Consider the following 18,349-nt stretch of genomic DNA (forward strand, 5'->3'; position numbering starts at 1 on the left):
TAGGATGTCCTGGCATAGGTTTTCCTTTTTTTTTCTTTCTTTCTTTTCTTTTCTTTTTTTAAAATTTATTTATTTTTATTTAATTAATTTATTCAGATTACAACTCAATTGTTACCCCATTACTTGTATCCTCCCTTTCGTCCCTCCCTCCTGCTTTCCCCCTTTTTCCCCTCCCCTAGGTCTATGACCGAGGGGGACCTCCTTCCACACTATATGGTCATAGGCTATCAAGTCTCATCTTGGTAGCCTGCTTATTCTTTCTTTGAGTGCCACCAGTCTCCCCGCCAAGAGGAGGTGGAGGTTTTCTAATAATCCCTAAGTTTTGTTTTCCATCAGAGCTCTGAGTTTGACACTTTCCTGTGTGTTGATAAATTCATTGGGAATATGTTGGCAGTGGTGTTCTAGAAGTAGGGGTAAGTGTGGGTGTCTTAGCTCCCCGAAACTTAAAGTCTGCAGTGGGAGTTAGATGACAATTGAATAATGACTTAAGCAAGTATGAAAGTAAAAACTTTTATGCTTTGTGTAAGAAAGTCCAATCAGGAAGGTAGATTGGTTAGGGAAGGCTTTCCCAAGCATGTAACATTTGAGCTGTGCAGTGGTTCAACAAGTATTTACTTATTGAAGTTTAATCCCACTTGGAGACAATAAAGGGGTAGTAATGTAATCCTGTTAGGGGTTAGATCTGCAGTGGGGAAGTGAATAGGACTGCTTAAGGTCATCAGAATATTCTGTTCAGTATGGAAACAATGGGACAAAACAATGTAGCCAGTACGTGCTGCTTTTCCTTCACCCTGCAATGCTCTGGGCAGACTTAGGGTTCTACCAGCAAGAAAGCCTTGAGCTTCTAGGTCGGCAGTCTGAATAAGCTTTATATTACGCAGCCCTCTTCTCTGGGTATTTTGTTAGGGCAGTTCAGCATGGACTATTACAACCTGAGATCCCAGTACTGAGTCAGGCTTAATTATTCTCAAATGGAAGGGAGCCATTTTAGTTGTAGATGATTTAGCAGACACAGAGGTTCTTTGACTTCCTAGTCAAAGCATTATAAGTCTGAGGGCCTGGCAGAGAAGCAGTGTAACTGAGACCGGAAGTCGGGCCTGCATGTAGGCAAGAAGGAAGAACTAGACCATGCTGTGTTTATGATGTGGTATCCTAAATTTTTATTAATCACTGAAATGCTAACATCTACATTTTAAGCATTTATAAAATTATACGGTAATGATGCTATTATAGATGGTAAATACTGTCCTAAATGCAGCATTTTTCAGGCCCCAGGAAGGACCATTAACATCTCCTTAAGAGCCTATGGGTACTTAAGCATTTGAATGCAATAAAAGGGGAAAAGAAAAGGACCAAATTTTGGTAAGATCTCTTTGGCCAGTGTGTGGAAGAAAGATAGTATGGAATCCAGCACAGGTAAAGAGCTGTTGTAGACAGGTGACCCCAGCTTGGAGTAGGATTTTGAAAGAATAAGTTTTAGAAATACTTGGAAGACAAAATATAAGTGCTTAGCATTAGTCAGAAAGGATAATGTAGACATAAGAGAAGCAACAGAAGAAAGTCAGTGGGCCAGCCTGTTTCTTGGCAGCACCCCTGAATGAATTGGGGAGCGCCACAGTGGTCAAGCAGAGTGGAGAGTGACTTGTACCTGAAGAGGACAGGGTGAGGTAGCAGCTGGAGCTGGGGCAGCTGAATGAGAAGGGAATGAGCACAGTGTCCTACCAATTTTATGTCACCCCGATACAGGCTGGAGTTGTGGGGAAGCAGGAAGCCTGAATTGAAAAAATGCCTCCATAAGATCTGCCTGTAAGGCATTTTCTTAATTAGTGATCAGTGAGGCAAGGGCCATTTTGGGTAGTGCCATCCCTGACCTGGTGGTCCTGGATTCTATAAGAGAGCAGTCCAGTAAGCAGCACCCCTCCGTCTGCTGAAGCAGCTCCTGCCTCCAGGTCCTGCCCTTCTTGAGTTCCTGCCCTTATTGTCCTTGATAGTGAACTGTTGTCTTTGGTCATAGTGTTTCATCACAGCAACAGAGCATTAACTAAGACAGACAGACCTCGAGGGCCTTCCACATGTGCTGCTAGAGAAAAGTGTCTAGCAAAGGTACAAAGAGGAGGAGGAAAGAGGAAGCCATGCCTAGAGTGTTTCAAGAAAGGGAGGGAGAACTGAGGGAGTCAAATCTTGTTGAAGGGTCAAAATGTCCTTATGACCTAGCATGTGTAATTGTTCTTCATCATTGACATGTGAACATCCTCATCTGAGCTTTATCAGATTGTTCCATGACGATGTTGCTATGAGTAGTAAGTATTGTCCTGACGTCACCAAACGTCACCAAATGTCACCACAGTAATAAGGCCGAGCAAATGTTTTCAGTGATGTGTGTGGTGTTTAAAAATTCATCATGGCATTCTTACTATCTGTGTCCTATCTCACTGAACATTACATAAGGGATGTTGTCTGTGCACACAGGGTGAGTCTTGGTCTCTGAATATATTACAAATTATCAGGCAATTGAGGACCATGCAAGGTGTTCCTAAGAGCAGAGTGATTATGCAGATGCACAACAATTACAAAACAGGAAATCATTACCTCCTGGCATCATTGCTTGTGAGTGGTGAGGCACTTAATATTGATTTACCAAGTGCTGTTTGGGACTGTGCTTCTTGCTCAGAAGGCAGCACTTTTGCCTGACTACTTAAATCAAACACACTAACTGGTCATTAGAAAGCAGCCTTGTGAGTGAACACTGTCAAAACTGTCCAACATTTTCTTAGTTAAGCTAGTGTCATTTGGAAGCTAACCAGTAGAATATCAGAAATGCTGTTCTTTGTTTTAGGCTATTGTCTGTGTTCCTTTAAAAAGTCTCCCTGATCCACCCATGGAGTTAATTTCTCCTCTGGTCCCTTTCCTTCCTCTGGCTGATTTTGACCTATAGCACCACCTTGGCAGACAGGTGCAAGCAAGGCAGCGTCAGGCAACAGATGCCATCCCTCAAGTCCAGATGGTTGGACCAGTTCCTGTGCATGGAATGGTATCTGTGTGCCTTTGAACTAGATGATGCTCTTCTCTGGAGCTTGTTTTTCTTAACTGTAAACAGAATAGTACAACGTAAGTGATCAGGTAGTAAAAACCTAACTTGCTCTGCATGCGGCATGGCTACTCCCTAATATGTGCCACTCGCTTCTGTTTGCTGACCCTCCTAAGCATCCACACTTGAGTCTTGGTCTCCCTCCTCCTTACACCTCCCTCCTTCCCCCTTTTTCTTCCTCTTACTACTTTTAAACATAACATTGATTGTTGCCTATTTGCAGGTACATAGAGTTGCTCCTACCCAGCAGAAATTGGTTCTACTGTGGTACCCTCACATTCCCAGCTGATTTGTTCCTTTCCCTTGGGGCTTCTCTAGGCAGGTTAGTGGACCTTGTGGATGGCCGTAACTACCCTTGAATGTATGCCTTAGTAGGGAGGGTACCACTTTTCAAGATCTAGAACTACTGCCCAGAGCCACCTACTGCACAGGCTTTAGCTTGTGTCCACCCAAGTCACTGTTGTCTCAGAGAGTGGGGTTGCTGTCTTTACCTGCAGAACTTGAGGCTTAGAGATAGAACTGTGAGGCCTGAGCAGCCGGGTGGTTCTTTATTTACTATTGTGGTCATCCCTATTATTGTTGTTTCTAATAATTCTTACTTTTCGTCTCCAAGCTTTAGACAAGGGATCATTTTAAATACTGGCGAATCCTTCTAGCTGATGAACTAGGACTGCATTTATTCATTAAATCTTAGTGTTTGTGATTTTGTGTACTAAACTAAGTATTAGGTACTAGGCAAGATAGAAACCTCATGGAGTTTGTACCCTGATAAGGAGCCCTCTCTCTTCCCCAGCCCCCATCATAAGCATCCAAAACGTCAAGTGTACTGAATAAAGGATAACTGGACAGCTGTGGAAGGCTCCCTCACATGTTACGAGAAAAACCCACCTTTGAAGAGGGGTAAAGGAACAACATTTATTTCATCTCCAGGGGACCGTGCTTTTTGTTGGTGTTGTTTTGTTTTTGTTTTTGTTTTTTTTCCCAAAGGAAGGCCACATAGCAGAGCATGGTGAGGCTAAGGAGAGCTAAGTAAAGTTGGGGATAGACATTCACTGTCAGACTGCAACACTCTCTGCTGCCCTTCCTATTAAGTACACTGCTTTGCTGTCAGTCTCTGTGATGACAGTGGCCCAGATGCTTTTTCCTGGCTGGTCCATGGCATAACACTGTCTTCTACTTGTTGGTGAGTTAGGTGCTGTCCCTTTTGTACACACAGGGAAAGGCCACTTTTATTAAGGAGTTAGAGTGATTGCTCTATATATTACTCAGTTTGGTGTTTGGGATGTTTCTTGCTATCCCAGCTGGAGAGATGAGCAAGGGTGGGCTGTACCTGTGGGGAGCTGAATAAACAAACTACAATGAGTGCAGTTGCTTGTTCTGAATGAAACAACACACACGCAGAATTATGTGCCTAAGGGTTGCTCTTGCTCAAACAGTGAGGCTTTGTGCCCAAGTTGCCACCTTCCTTTCCAGCCTCACTCTAGAAGGCCCCGGGTAGAGAAGAGGAGTTAGTGGTTGAGTGGCCAGTAGATTGAGAAGGAAAATTCAGTGCATACTTAGTCTCCTAAGATTTAAAGTAACTTAGTTTATTACATTTGGTATGTCAGACCATTGACAATCAAAACAAATCAAAATACTGAACCACCACCACCCGGCTGTGTCAGACTGGACTGTTGTGTGTAGATACATAGAACACAGATCTTGCAAAGTGGCTAAAGTGAACCATAAATTCAGTTTTGATCTCTTCTTCACCCTAAGTGAGTACAGAAGTTGACCAGATTGGCACTGTGCATAAAAATAAATTTATAAGGCTTAAGAGAAACAAAAAAATAATTTCTACCATTTCTAAAATAGAAGCATTCTGCAATTCGTTTTCCTGTTGTGGCTCTTTAAAGCTTAAATCTCTGACAATCTCGCATATGTGTACATGTAGTATATTCTTTTTCACCTCCATCTCTCTTCCTCCTCCCCTCCCATGCCTGCTGCCCTTCTTTCTGACCATTTCCCCCCTGCTTCCATGCCTTCTGTGCTCTTGCATGTTTTGTGTAGGCCGCCCCTGCTGCTTAGTGATATCCAGTAGCAAGGAATTCAGTCTTCCCACCCCTTCTTTCGCAGTGATGTCTGGATCTTGGAGAGGGCGATATTGATGTACCATTTAGGATTGAGTATTCACGTGGTGTGATTTTTAAGGTACCTTTTTCACACAAAGCCAGAAAGTTCCTGACCCTGAAATAGTTAGAAACAGAATAGTACATTTGGGGCAGGGTACGTCCTGTGTCAGGTAAGCCCCGTGCTGGGACTCCTTGTCTGAGTTCTTCTTTTGGCTTTGGCTCATGCAAGCCTGGCCATGCCCCAGAGAAGTCCCTTGTTCAGGGTATTCCTGATAAAATTCTTTTAACCCTTCAGGTACATTTTCTTTCCTGAAAAATGAATTATGCATTTTAAAAGTGCCATGAAATTAGAGATTTATACAGAATATCTGTCATAGAGAGTGTTTTTAAAAGTGTCTGTTACTGTTGATTTTAACAGTAGGCTACATTTACCAAATTCACCTTACATCCACTATAATACTTCTGACCCATTACTCTTCAGATCAGTGTGGATGTCAGTTATTGTCAAGAGAATAGTGATGACAAAGAACATTATGACTGTTTAATAGATGATGCCTGTTATGTCTCTGTGCCGTGGTTTTTCTGGCAGTATTGATAAAGATGCAAATACTTTGAAGCTGTATAAAACTGTCAAAATTTACCTTTTGTGGTCAAAGCTCAAGAGACAGGGTTGTCCTTGGAAAGGAGACAAAACTTACTCATGGGCTTCAAAATTATCACCGTATCTACATAATAAAATATTTACTAAGGAATCCGCCGGATAACATTGTTACAAGAAGTAGACTCTGAAATACCCACTTCCAGTTTTTCACCAACTGTATACCTAGGCAATATAGAAAAGCTAAAGTCAGCTTGTCTGTGTCTTTCCCTGGGGCATTCTTGTGCTAGATTCCTTAGCCTGACCCCCTACTCAGGTGTGGCTGTCATTCAGAGGGCAGATGTGTCATTTCACAGTTGCCAGTGTTGACACCACCCATCCACTGCAGTCGCTCAGTGGGATTCATAGACCTTCCTGCCTTGGAGATGAGTCTCTGTGGGAAATGTCCTGTTTCTGTCTCAACTGTGCCTGACACATTCTCAGGTGGACACAGGGCTTTATCTCTGGAAGGTGTAACCTGTGACCAGCTCCTTCCTCTTTCCAGTCAGCTTGGTTTTGTTTGAACTTTGGCTTCTTTCAAAGAATAGGGGGAAAAAAATGACCTTTTGCAGGGAGTAGTTATCAATGCCATGTGATATCGTACAGCCAAAGTGCCTCTGTACTGACTGTGAGTTTGCTGTCTACCCTGTCCCTTTGCCCTCTGTGCGCTCCTCTAGCCTTCTCCAGCACCTTTTGTCTCCCTCATTCGCTTTCCTCCTTCCTTGTCTCTTGTTCCTTTTAGTCAGCGATTGGAATTATATTATCACTCAGTCTCAGACTGAATAAAGAAAAATGTGCTTAAATAATTTTATTTTTTTGTACAAATAAAAGTCCTTTCAGTACATGCTGTTTTGGACCAATTTTTGGGTTATTGATAACTTGAAGGCATTTTAGAACACCTTAATCATAGGATTAGTCATAATAATTTACTCCACGCATAGTAAGTACAACCAATGCCTTCCAGTAGTTTGCCCCTGGAAATTAAATGGGCAAGGCATAGCATATAAGTTTCTTCATAGCTGTACCCCAACCCAGGAGATAAGCACTTCAAACATTTTAAAGGTAATTGTTAGGTACTTGAGAAAAGTCTATGATGTTTTCACAGTCTTGCTGGCTTCCTTGAGTGAGGTTCTTTGGAATTGTTTTCTAGGCAAAGATTTAATTTCTTGTTCCTAAGAGGATAAGTTTGTTTCAATGGAAGCTATTAAAATGGGCTATTGATTACTGGCATCTACAGAAGCTCTTGGCACATTGTAGTTTACTGGAGAGAGATGCTTGGGTCTTTATTGTGTGTCAGTAATGGTATTCCAGGGTCTGTCTTGACAAGATAACCAGCTGAAATTGTACATGAGACAACTGAATTGTCAGCACAGAATTTGAGTCAGTGAGGATACAGTCATGTTGAGAAGGACTGGGTTCAGAATATAGTCAAACTGAAGGTAAACAAACTGTTATGGAGTCATTGTCCATTTTGTGAATGGCTTTACCCTGAACACTGTTTTTTGGGGTATTAGGCATGAGGTGTAACAGGAGGACTCTTAGGATATTGCTGCTAGAGGGAGAACTGTTAAGATGGACTCTGGTCTATGAGACAGTTGTTACTGTGGGTGCTTAGCCTTTTTGACACCACAGTGGCTCTCTGACATAGTGAGCAAACAATGTGAGGCTAGACAGGACCGGATGGCCACTTCTCATTTATGTGCTGATAATTACCCAGCTGTAAGTTACTAGCATAGGAATCAACAAAGTCCTTCCTCCTTCCCCTCTGTCCCCTTTAGGTCTGCACCCCTGTCAGTGTGGATCATCTTAGTGGGGTTACAGGTCTAATATTGTCTCCCTTACTGCATCGTTCTCAGACTTCATCTTTCAAATGATGAGGAAGCGTGAGAAGCTTGCTGTCACTTTCCTACATGACTAAACAGTTCCCCACAAGTATTTTCTCTGCTGCCTCAGGAATCCTGGAAATAGAACTTCTGTTAGTACGGCCAGATGCTCAAAGAACCCTCACAATTGGAAAATGGAGCCTTGCCCTGTCCAGGGCCCTGGGGTTATACAAGATCTAAGGCGTCTGTCTAGAGAATAACAACAGATCAAATAAAGGCTTGTTATTTTTCCAGTTAAATAAAACTCAGAAAAACCAATCTGGCAAACAAAATGTCATAAACCTTTTTTTTTTTTTTTTTGGCCTCAACATATTAGCTTTACATTACCTGCTTTAAAGTTTATATTAGAATTTGATTTGGTATGAAAAAATACTTAAATTAGCATGAAATTAAACATTGAGGTATGTCTTTTATTTAATAAGTGATCCTATAGATAGCATTGAAAGCATAATTATTCCTTTCCTGTTTTAATCATACTTGAACATGTCATAAAGTTGATCTTTATTGAATTTTAATTCCACACTTTCGATATGATACATGCCTGCATGGTGAGGTTGTAGTCTTTACCTTGCTATTTCTTTTTTAATATGCATTTTTATTTACTTACGTATTTTGTGTGTATTCCTGCACCTGTGTGTGGGGTCATAAATAATTTAGAATAAATATGTGTAAATATGTTTATTCTAAACATGTTTATTAGAATAAGTATGATCTTGTTTGACAGCCTAACTGGGCAGTTCTGGAACTACAGGAATGGCTGTTTCTCAGGGCGCCTGTGGCTCAGGGCTACAGAATGCCGCACAGTAAGCAGGCACACCTGTTCTTGTTTGCTTCTCTTTGTATAGTCTTGTGGCTAATTAGAAGACACATATTGGAAGTATCCTCTCTGGGCCAGCAAGATGACTTAGTGGGAAACAGCACTCTTCACTTCCTGATGGCCTGAAATGAATCCAGGACCCACGGTGAAAGAAAGAACTGACTCCTAAAGTTCTCTGACCTCCATTTGCTCACTGTGTCATGCTTATATGTGGCCCCCATCCATACACAGCCGCGCACACATGCACGCACACACACACATACACGCACACATGCACGCATGCACACACAATAATAATAATAATAATAATAATAATAACCAGCAATAACAATACATAAGTCTTTCTTCCAGGGTTTAAAGATCATGCTTAATAAAGGAACAATATTATAACATATAACTGTTTGGTTTGTGATTTCAGTTTGTCCACAGGAGAAATTGAAAAGCGAGCCCAAACCCTTCATCTCTTTGACACTCTGAAGACGGATCCTGAGTCCTTTCATAAGCACATGGTTAAATATATCTACCCCACCATTGAGGGCCTGGATCATGAAAGGCTGCTGTATTATTTCACTCTCCTGGAAAGCTGCGGCTGTGTGGATTTCGAGACAGCTGCTATTAAACCAGAAACCCACATTCGCCTACTGAAGAAATTTAAAGTCGTTGCATCAGGTATGACACTCATGTTCCTGTAATGGAATCTAGAGATTAATTTCCGCACACAGCCAGCTATGCTCAGATATTGTCATTGACCTGGCAAAATCACAGATATGTGAAGGTGATTGACATTAGCTAGTATCTTCCGTGTCCTTTACCCTGCAGTGGGAGAAGTCAGCAACAGGAAAAGACAGAAATATGAAATCCATCCTTGACTTTAGGTGAACCTGCTGTAGACAGTCTTTTGTCATATTCTATATTTTTAAATGACACAATTGGGCCATTACTCTTAGGTCCTTTAGTAGAACGTGACTTAAGCAGAATTCACTTATTTAAAATGGTCATGGAGGGCTTGTGGGGCTAGAGAATTAGCTCAGCAGTTAAGAACACTTAGTGTTCTTGTAAAATCCTAGGTTAAATCCCAGCACCCCCATCAGGCAGCTCACAAGTTTCTGTAACTCCAGCTCCAGGACATCTGACACCCACTTCTGGCCTCCGTGGGCACCTACATATGTGCTGCAGACATAGATGCAGGCACTCACACCTACACATAAAATAACTAAAATCTCAATATATATTTATATATTTATGCATGATCTTAAATATATACATATGTATATACACATAGATAATATTCATGGGACATTTAAAAGAAGAATCATTGCATCTTGAACAAATTTAGGAATGTTTAAGTGGTATTCTTGTGCTTACAACTAGGAAATTCAATGTGTTAACAACCCTTAAATCTCTCTGTGGTGCCTCAGACTTTATGTAGTGTCTGTTCATCTTCTTTTCATGGTAACTGTGAGAGTGTCCTTTAGGCCATCAGATATTCTGATAGCTGCTTTCAAGTGGTCGATGACAAATGGGCAGTTTGGTGGCTCTACTGATCGAAGATAGTATAGATACTGCAGAGGCAAGGTGACAGTGGCTCAGTAATGCTTAGGTGAGGACACTGAGAACTGCATAAGTTGAGTGACAGGGGATTGTACAACACAGGCCCAGGCTTGAACTAGAACTCATAGTTTCTGATCTTCTCATGAAAGTCTAAAGCTCTCAGTATAAATTGCTGTTTTTTTTTCCTCAGCCACTCACAGGGCTTGTGTGTGGTTGGGGTGCCTGTGTGTTCCCACTGCAGTCAGCAGCTTCCTTCCTTTCTCTTCTTCCCATAGGTCTCGACTATAAGAAGATGACAGATAAAAGTGAGAATACACTGGAAGCACTGGAGCCTGTGCTCACGAGTCAGAATGTCTTATCTATTTCCAAACTTGCTCCCAGAATCCCAGAGAAGGATGGGCGGATGCTTTCCCCCAGCTCTCTGTATACTGTCTGGTTGCAGAAGTTGTTCTGGACCGGAGATCCCCACCTCATCAAGCAGGCTCCGGAGTCCTCCCCAGAGTGGCTTCATGCCTATGACATCTGCCTTAAGTACTTTGATCGCCTCTCTCCAGATGACCTCATCACTGTTGTGGATGCAATTACATTTTCTCCAAAAGCAGTATCCAAGGTAACTAAAAAACGGAGTTCAAAGTACATTGAAAGTACTTTGAAACAATGAAAACTTTGCTTACATTCCATAGATTTGTTTTTATTTTCTTTCTCAAATTAGAAAAAAATGTTTGACTTTCTTTTTTACTAAGCTTAATTGAGAAATCCCTTTCTTCTATTATATATAAAGAAATAATGAAAACAAGAGGTACCTACCCTAATTTAGGTATACATTTTGACCTGTCATAGTACTCATGGGTATGCCTTAGTAAATGCATCATCCCTTTTCTTTTAATGTGAAGTGTAAGGAGGACCATTCTCCACCTTTTATATAATTTGACTCAGAATCCAGTGTGAGCTCTTTTCTGACTCTGGTGGAGCCCTTAGGATTTTTTTTTACATGAACGTGCCACAGAGTAGAACATAGCGATGGGATATCTCTGTTCCCAGTGCTCTGTGTTTAGATCTGAGCCCTTTGACTTCACTCTGAGACCTGCTCTGCACACCTCATCAGTAGGTACCTGAAGTCAAAGTGAGTGATAGGGTCCTCTCTCAGCTTTACCCTCCGACCCAGATAATCCTGCTCCGCAAATGTTTGATGCTCACTGCTTGGGTCCAGGTCATTGTGTCTCTTAGAATAACTCTCAGCCTCTGCCTTTGAATTCGTGTTTTCCTCTTCTTTGCCACATTGCCTGCTGTCCTTTTCTTCCTCCAGGACAGCAAGTGCATGCAGTTCCTTACCCGAAATGGTTTGTTATAGTTAATAGTACGCTGCTATTGCAGGAGACTTGCAGAGTCCTGAAAGGCATTCATCTGGAGTTTGGGAAAGGTGAACACTAGGTTTTAGTCATTCACTAGACTCTGCATTGTGGGCAACCAAGAACCTTTTTGTTTTTGATTAATATAACCCTGACCTAATTTGAATGATAACTTGATTTTTTATTTTACAGCCACTGCTTTAACTTGGAGATAACCATCATTTTAAGGAAGGAAATAAGGATGATTTTTAAAGGAAAGCTAGCAAGATATATTTAAGGAGAGCCTAAGTTTGGGCTCATATGAACCTAGCATGTTACTATCAGCTGCAAGAATCTATTAGGCTTTGCCTCTTCCACAGGAAGCTAAGGATGAACAGTCTTTGAGAGAGAGATTATTGTCACCTAATATTTAGAGGCAAAGTAAAACTGGTAATGAGGAGCCACAGTTGGAGCTGAAGGAAGCCATGTGTCCTTTTCTGGCCATTATAGTTTACTACCTGTAGGAATTCATAGGGACAGGCAGTGGATCCAGCCCAGAACCAGGGAGCACTGGGACCTCAGAGCCTGCAGAGGGCAGCCCTGAGAAGCCTGGCATGGGTCATGGCCACAGCAGGCCTGCGTTCACATGAGAGAGGTGGGGAGTGTGTAATGTGTGGGAAGGAGCCAATCCATCCAGGAGTCTAAAGTCAAAAATGTGGCTCATGAGCTGCAACTGAGCTCTGCTGACGGAGTAGACAAAGGCTAAGCAAGAAGACAGAAGATCCCTCCTTCCACGGCAATTCTCTGCCCGTCCTTAAGCCACACAGTGTTTTAAATAGTTTCCGTGCATCTGGGAATGGTCCACTATGGTGTGCTCTAAGTAGAAACATGTTTGTCTTGGTAGGACCAGGCAGGCAGCACTGGACTTTCTTCAGCTGTGATTTATTCATGTGGAAACTTGAGCTACATTTTGCTTCTGTTCTTTTTTAAATATTTTATTAATTTATTCATATTACATCTCAATTGTTATCCCATCCCTTGTATCCTCCCATTCCTCCCTCCCTCCCGCTTTCTCCCTACTCTCCTCCCCTATGACTGTGACTGAGGGGGACTTCTTCCCCCTGTATATGCTCATAGGGTATCAAGTCTCTTCTTGATAGCCTGCTATCCTTCCTCTGAGTGCCGCCAGGCCTCCCCATCAAAAGGACGTGGTCAAAAATGGGGCACCAGAGTTCGTGTGAAAGTCAGACCCCATTCAGCTTCAAGATGTGAACCATTTGAAAGTGTGTGTGTGTGTGTGTGTGTGTGTGTGTGGTTTTACGACTCAGTGAAGATTCAGTCAATCATTGTGTTGTTCTTTTAGCTTAGGTGGTGTAATCCAGGCACAGCATTTGTTTTTCATAGACTGTTCTTGTGAGTGAGTTTTCTAGTGCACCAGGAGAATTATAAAAGTAAAACAATTACTTTTAAAAATCTGTTTTAAAATTTCCCCCATTTTATTGTGTTTTTTTTTTTTTTTTTTTTTCATTTTCTGGTTAGAGCAGAAATGTATTACATTTAGATAAAATGCATGTTTGAAACCATTGAACACATACACACACACACACACACACACACACAGATAGAGAGAGAGTGAGAGAGAGAGAGACAGAGACAGAGACAGAGAGACAGAGACAGAGAGAGAGACAGAGAGAGAGAGAGAGAGAAAATGAATGAATTATGAGAAACAAGTCCCAAGTCGCACATGTTAGAGGACACATTTGGAAGAGGGAATACAACTGGATTTGTTCAAATTTTCAAAACACCAGATGTTCCCACAGCTTGTACATGATACTGAAAATGTAAAGTGAGTGTATGTTATTCATACACAGTGTGCAGTTTTCAGGATTGTGCCTACAATTAATTCAGAAACAAATTTTTAGAAAGAATGCGTAAGCTTTTTCTAGCGTGCCTAGCAAGACAGTCAGCAATTGTTCCGATACTAAAATTCAGACAGGAATTTCCCAGTGTTTGCATCGTGTGCTGAATCCACAGTGAACATGCCAGCAATGGCTTTCTGGGCTTGTACTGACAGTTGTTTAATTAACATTTGCATTAGTAGAATTCTCAGATGTTCTGGGGAAAATGTTTACCAAATAGCATTGTCATACTGAGCAGCTAAACTTTCCTGACATTTGAGGTGATGGATATGCTGAGGGGAAATGTGTGTCTCCTGCAACCTATTTTGCTGAGGTGGTTAGAATGGCTCCTACCGTGTTAACTTCAGCAATTAGAAAGTGCAGGCGAGGGACACTTCCTCAGGAGACGTGAGCAAACATCTACACAGCCCACATAGGAAACCAAGCCATCAATAGCAATTAAGACTATCTCAGAGGCCTAGTTTGGTAAACCAATAAGTTTATTAGGATTCCTTACAGAAGAATGGGTGTGCAGGCAATTACAAGAGTTGGGGTGAAGGGTCTTTTACAGGTTAGAGGACATTTACAGTAGTATGAATGAAAGAGTCACTTTTAAGAGCAGAAATGAATCAAATGTGGCTGCATCACCAAACACACCCCAGCCTGGGCTACAGCTCCCACAGCCAGGAGCATGGATCTCAGTGCCTCCCAGGCTGGGGAGGCCTGTTCCTGGCAGCTCAGTCTCCTCAGCTCTGCCTTAAGCCTCTTGTTCTGACTGCAGTGTATAAAGAAAAGCCAGCCTTACACAGATGTGACCATGGGAGGAGGACGTTGCAGTGGCTGCTACTTTGGAGAATATTTTGATGATACACACCCAAGCATGACATACTCTAAATATTAGTTCCAGTGGAGAATCTAAAGAACATTTCATTGCACTAGGTATTCAGAAATATTGGTATGCTAGACTATGCCGATCATTCACATGTTGAGACATTGCCTTGTGCAGTGTCAGAAAGTTACATGCATTATATGAGCACCAGACTTTCATCACATACATCTTGATCCCCCGCCACCTCAGATGCTGTCAGACTAAGAGTGGTAGCTGCACTCTTCCTTAAAACTAACTAACTAACTAACTAACTAACTAACTAACTAACTAACTAACTAACCATTGAAAACAAGTTTTGTGTACCCGTAGCTTTGAGGACATAGGTGAGCAGAGCCCCCTGCTGATAACAGCCCACCAGACCCAAATGTGTTAAAAAGATTGTTCATTGCAGAACCTAACCCCTGCACAAAAGGTGTCAAAAGCTGACTCTTTGAAGAAAAACATATCAAAGGTGCCCTGGAGACAACCCCCCCCCAACCCCAAGTGTCCTGGGAGTGTCACCTGCAGAGCCTCTGTAAAGGCTTTTCTTGGTCATGACATTCTGACTTTCAAGTTGGTGTGTGTATGATACTGTTCTCCTAAGTGCTGGCAGTTCTTCACCTAAAATGGGTTGAAATCCTGTTGCTAATACCTAGTAATATTAGAGGTCCTTTCTTTGGGCCTTTAGTTGCTCCTATGCTCAAAACAGGAAGTTCTTCAGAATTATATCAATATTTTAATTGATGCTATGAAAAACAGTATCAGTGAATGATAATTCACTTTATTTTTGCTTCTTTTATATCCATTTTGATTAGACAACTTTTGGCTGGATCATTCCTTTCAGAGAGTTCTCTTCCAGCCTGTTTGGATAATTATACCAGTTTGTTATTTTTAAGGACCTGGGAACCTTTCTAGGGTGTGGGCTTGGGAGGAGGCTTAGGGAGTCCTGACAGAGGTCTGTGGTAGCTCGTGTAGAAGGGATGAAACCAGCTGCTCTTGCCGAGGCTGCTTGTCATTGGTAGGACTCACGGGCTTGGATTGGTTAAAAGGCTAAATAGAGAGTTGGCAAACGTCCTCCAAATTGGGAGGGTGTTTTTGTTCAGTGCATTGAACATGTGACTTGAGAAAAGCATGACTGCCTATAGGCGATGAAAACTGTGTGCTGCAGAGTCCAGTGTGGAAGAAGTGACTGGGGCGTTGGGGACACATGTGGTGGTGGTACTCCCAACTTCGTCTCGTCCTCTAGGGTCACTTTCAGCCTGTGCTTTCAGGAAAATCTGGTTAGCTGAAGCGCCAGGTACTACTTCCTTTCTGTATACTTTTACCTGGTTGAAGTCTATGGCTAAAAAAAAATAGTTGAACCTTTCTTGAGAACTCTGTAACAAAGTATGTTTTTGATTAAAAGAGAAAGCCAACAACAATAACAAAACAAACAAACAAACAAACAAAAACCAAAAAAACCCCAGAGGCTGGAAGGTTTGGGAACGCACTCCCCATTTCTTCCCCATAGCTCTCTGTCCTTGTCTTTGTTTTATCATTAAGTTTAGTGAATTAAAATCTAGTTCTTTGACTCTTGACTGTTTTTATTTTAATCAAGTGCAGTCTGCCTTTCACAAGCTAGAGGCTCCCTTTCCCCTTTGGAAGGGACACAGATTTTTATTGTCTCAACCCAGCTGAACTGGCTGCCCAGTGCTCCCTCCCGGCCCAGAAGGCCTTCTTTGTGACTGGTTCTCAGGACCGAGTCTTCTTCAGCTAGCCTCCAGAAGGCTGAAGAAAACTCTGTGACCAGATCATCAGCCCAGCCTCCCAGAGAAAGGAGGAGAAAGGAACCCACAGTTGGTGCCACAACACCCTTGAAGTGGCAGGCTCTTTCAGTTTAAAGAAAATATTTACCACATACTCAGGTCTGAATAGATCTGTAGTTTGTCGGTTGCTCTTTCAAGTAAGAGTTTTGTTCACAAAGCTCAGGCTCTATCAGCTCACAGTTCACATGACTGCACAGTCATCATCCTGATCACACTGTGTACATAGAGTGCACATGTGTCCCTTCTTCACACAGAATATTAACATGCACACAGTGATTGTCATTTAATAAAGTTAAGTTAATTGCTTCTATTCTGTCCTCTAGAACATTTTTACGTGGTATGTCAGAATAGGATGTAGTGATTTTTGGTGTAGTTCGTTTTGTTAAGTCTTCACAGCTTTATCTATGATTGTATTTCCACTTGGAGTACAAATGTCAGCACATTGGAAATGGGCAAATAATACCTACTGTAATTATAAAAACAGTATTTATTTTTAAAGATCTTTGAAATAATTTTAGGATGCCTTATAGCTTATATACTACACTTTATAAGAATTTTGGGACTCTTGATAGTTTATGGACCTTACTAAAGGTTCTCATCTTCAATAAGTCTCACCATCACAGTTTTGTTTTGATGTTTACATGAAACACAGTTTCAAATGTCTAAGATTTGTTTGTTATTTTCTGCATATGTGTGTAGCCACATATATTTATGTGCACCACACAAATGCAAGAGCACAAATGCATAAAAATAGTTTACTCACAATTTCAGCATTGTTTTTTGTAGAACTGGAGAGCAGAATGTGGCTGACTTCTGTCAACCTTCTTCATCCTGAACTAGCTAGATTTTCACCCAGCCCTGCCAGCACACAGGCCTGCCTGCCACTCACACATGCTAGTGGAAGGGATGCCTCCTTCCTATTCACATACGCCAGAGTAGCAAATCCAGTTAGGGTTTTACAGTAGATCTACCATGTGATACATGCTGAGTTGGAAATGTAACACAATTGAAGTTGTCCTCTGTGTTACCATTCTAAGAGGTGACTGCTGTTTGATATGATTGGGAATTTGTAATCACTTTTTAACTGAAGTTGTGGAGATGAGGAATGTACTTAAATTGTAAGTCCACTCAGACAAGTTACTTTCAAATGTTCAATAACCACACGAGCATTTTAGACATCCACTGGAGCCTCTGGGGACCCTGAGCCATACACGACTGCCAACAAAAGACACAAGTAATGGCAGCGTAATGTCTTGTAACAGCCAGGTAGTCCTATAGTAGAAAGGGCAGGGCTGGATGTGTGCATCCTTGTCTTCTCCCCATGTAACTTATTGGCTGTTAATCCTCTCTTGAGAAGTGGGGGAGGAAAGAGTGAAGCATCATTTGATTTCTTTGGACCCATAAGGGAAACTTCCTGCTTTATGGGTCAAAGAAGAAAATGAAAAAGGAAGCTGCTTCCCACACACATATTTCCAGAGGAATGTCACACTGACACTAAATGAGACCTTAGAGCTCATCTGTCCTATGTGAAGCATGAGCCGTGGCTACCATTTACAGCCCGCTTACTGTATACCAGGCACTGCATCACCAATAAACAGCACAGGACTCTTTCAGTGCAAGTGTTATGATCTCCATTGAGATGTCAGCTCAAGCTCAGAGATTAGGCAATTTCTTCAAAGTCAGAAGGAAGTTGGTAGCTAAGCCAGAATTTCAGTTCTCACCTTATCTCCCTCGCTGTCAGACGTCTTCAGCAGATGACCAGCTTTTCCTTAGACAGGAGCTCACAGTTTTAGAGGCAATCTATTCATTTATTGGATGTGTCATTACTCACTTTATATGGAGTTCATCTCTACCTGTTGAGTTTTTTTCTTCTATGACATAGAAATGCTGTCACTACCTCCTTCATTGTGGCAGGTCTCTGCTGGAAGAGAAAATCATTCTCTAAGAGCTCTCATAGCCAGTTCTTTATTTTTCAGATAAACAGCATCATATGTGTTCCAATGCTGATCATATTCTCTGTTCACTGTATTTTATGTTCCCCAAAATATATTAGTTTAAATATTACAAATCTATATTGTCTATACCAGTATAGTTTTGCTGTGAGGCTAGCATTTCAGAGTGCTAAAATCAAGGAGTAACCAAAATGGCATTGCTTTCTGGATGCTCGAGAGAAATCCATCTTTGCCTCTTCTAATGTCAGCTAGTGCTGGCTTCCCTTATTCCTTGCTTCATAGCCATAGTTTCCATCTTCAGAGACAAGAAACACTGCCCCTCTGGCCCTTCTGTCACACAGCTCTCTGTTCCAAGCTGGGAGAGTTTCTGTTTTGAAGCCTCAAGTGCTTAGACAGATCCAGGATGGTCTT

General features: G+C 41.8%; 1 protein-coding gene across 1 annotated transcript in view; it reads left to right on the forward strand.

Annotated features, from left to right (window-relative positions):
• Nbas (NBAS subunit of NRZ tethering complex) overlaps positions 1 to 18,349 on the forward strand; it is a 302,722-nt gene that overhangs the window by 201,038 nt on the left and 83,335 nt on the right. The window contains exons 43-44 of the mRNA XM_051143481.1: positions 8,955 to 9,205; positions 10,363 to 10,697. Of these exons, the coding sequence (XP_050999438.1) occupies positions 8,955 to 9,205; positions 10,363 to 10,697 (586 nt within the window). The remainder of the gene's footprint in view (positions 1 to 8,954; positions 9,206 to 10,362; positions 10,698 to 18,349) is intronic.

Source organism: Acomys russatus, chromosome 1 (assembly GCF_903995435.1).
Source record: "Acomys russatus chromosome 1, mAcoRus1.1, whole genome shotgun sequence".
In the NCBI taxonomy this organism is placed as follows: domain Eukaryota; kingdom Metazoa; phylum Chordata; class Mammalia; order Rodentia; family Muridae; genus Acomys; species Acomys russatus.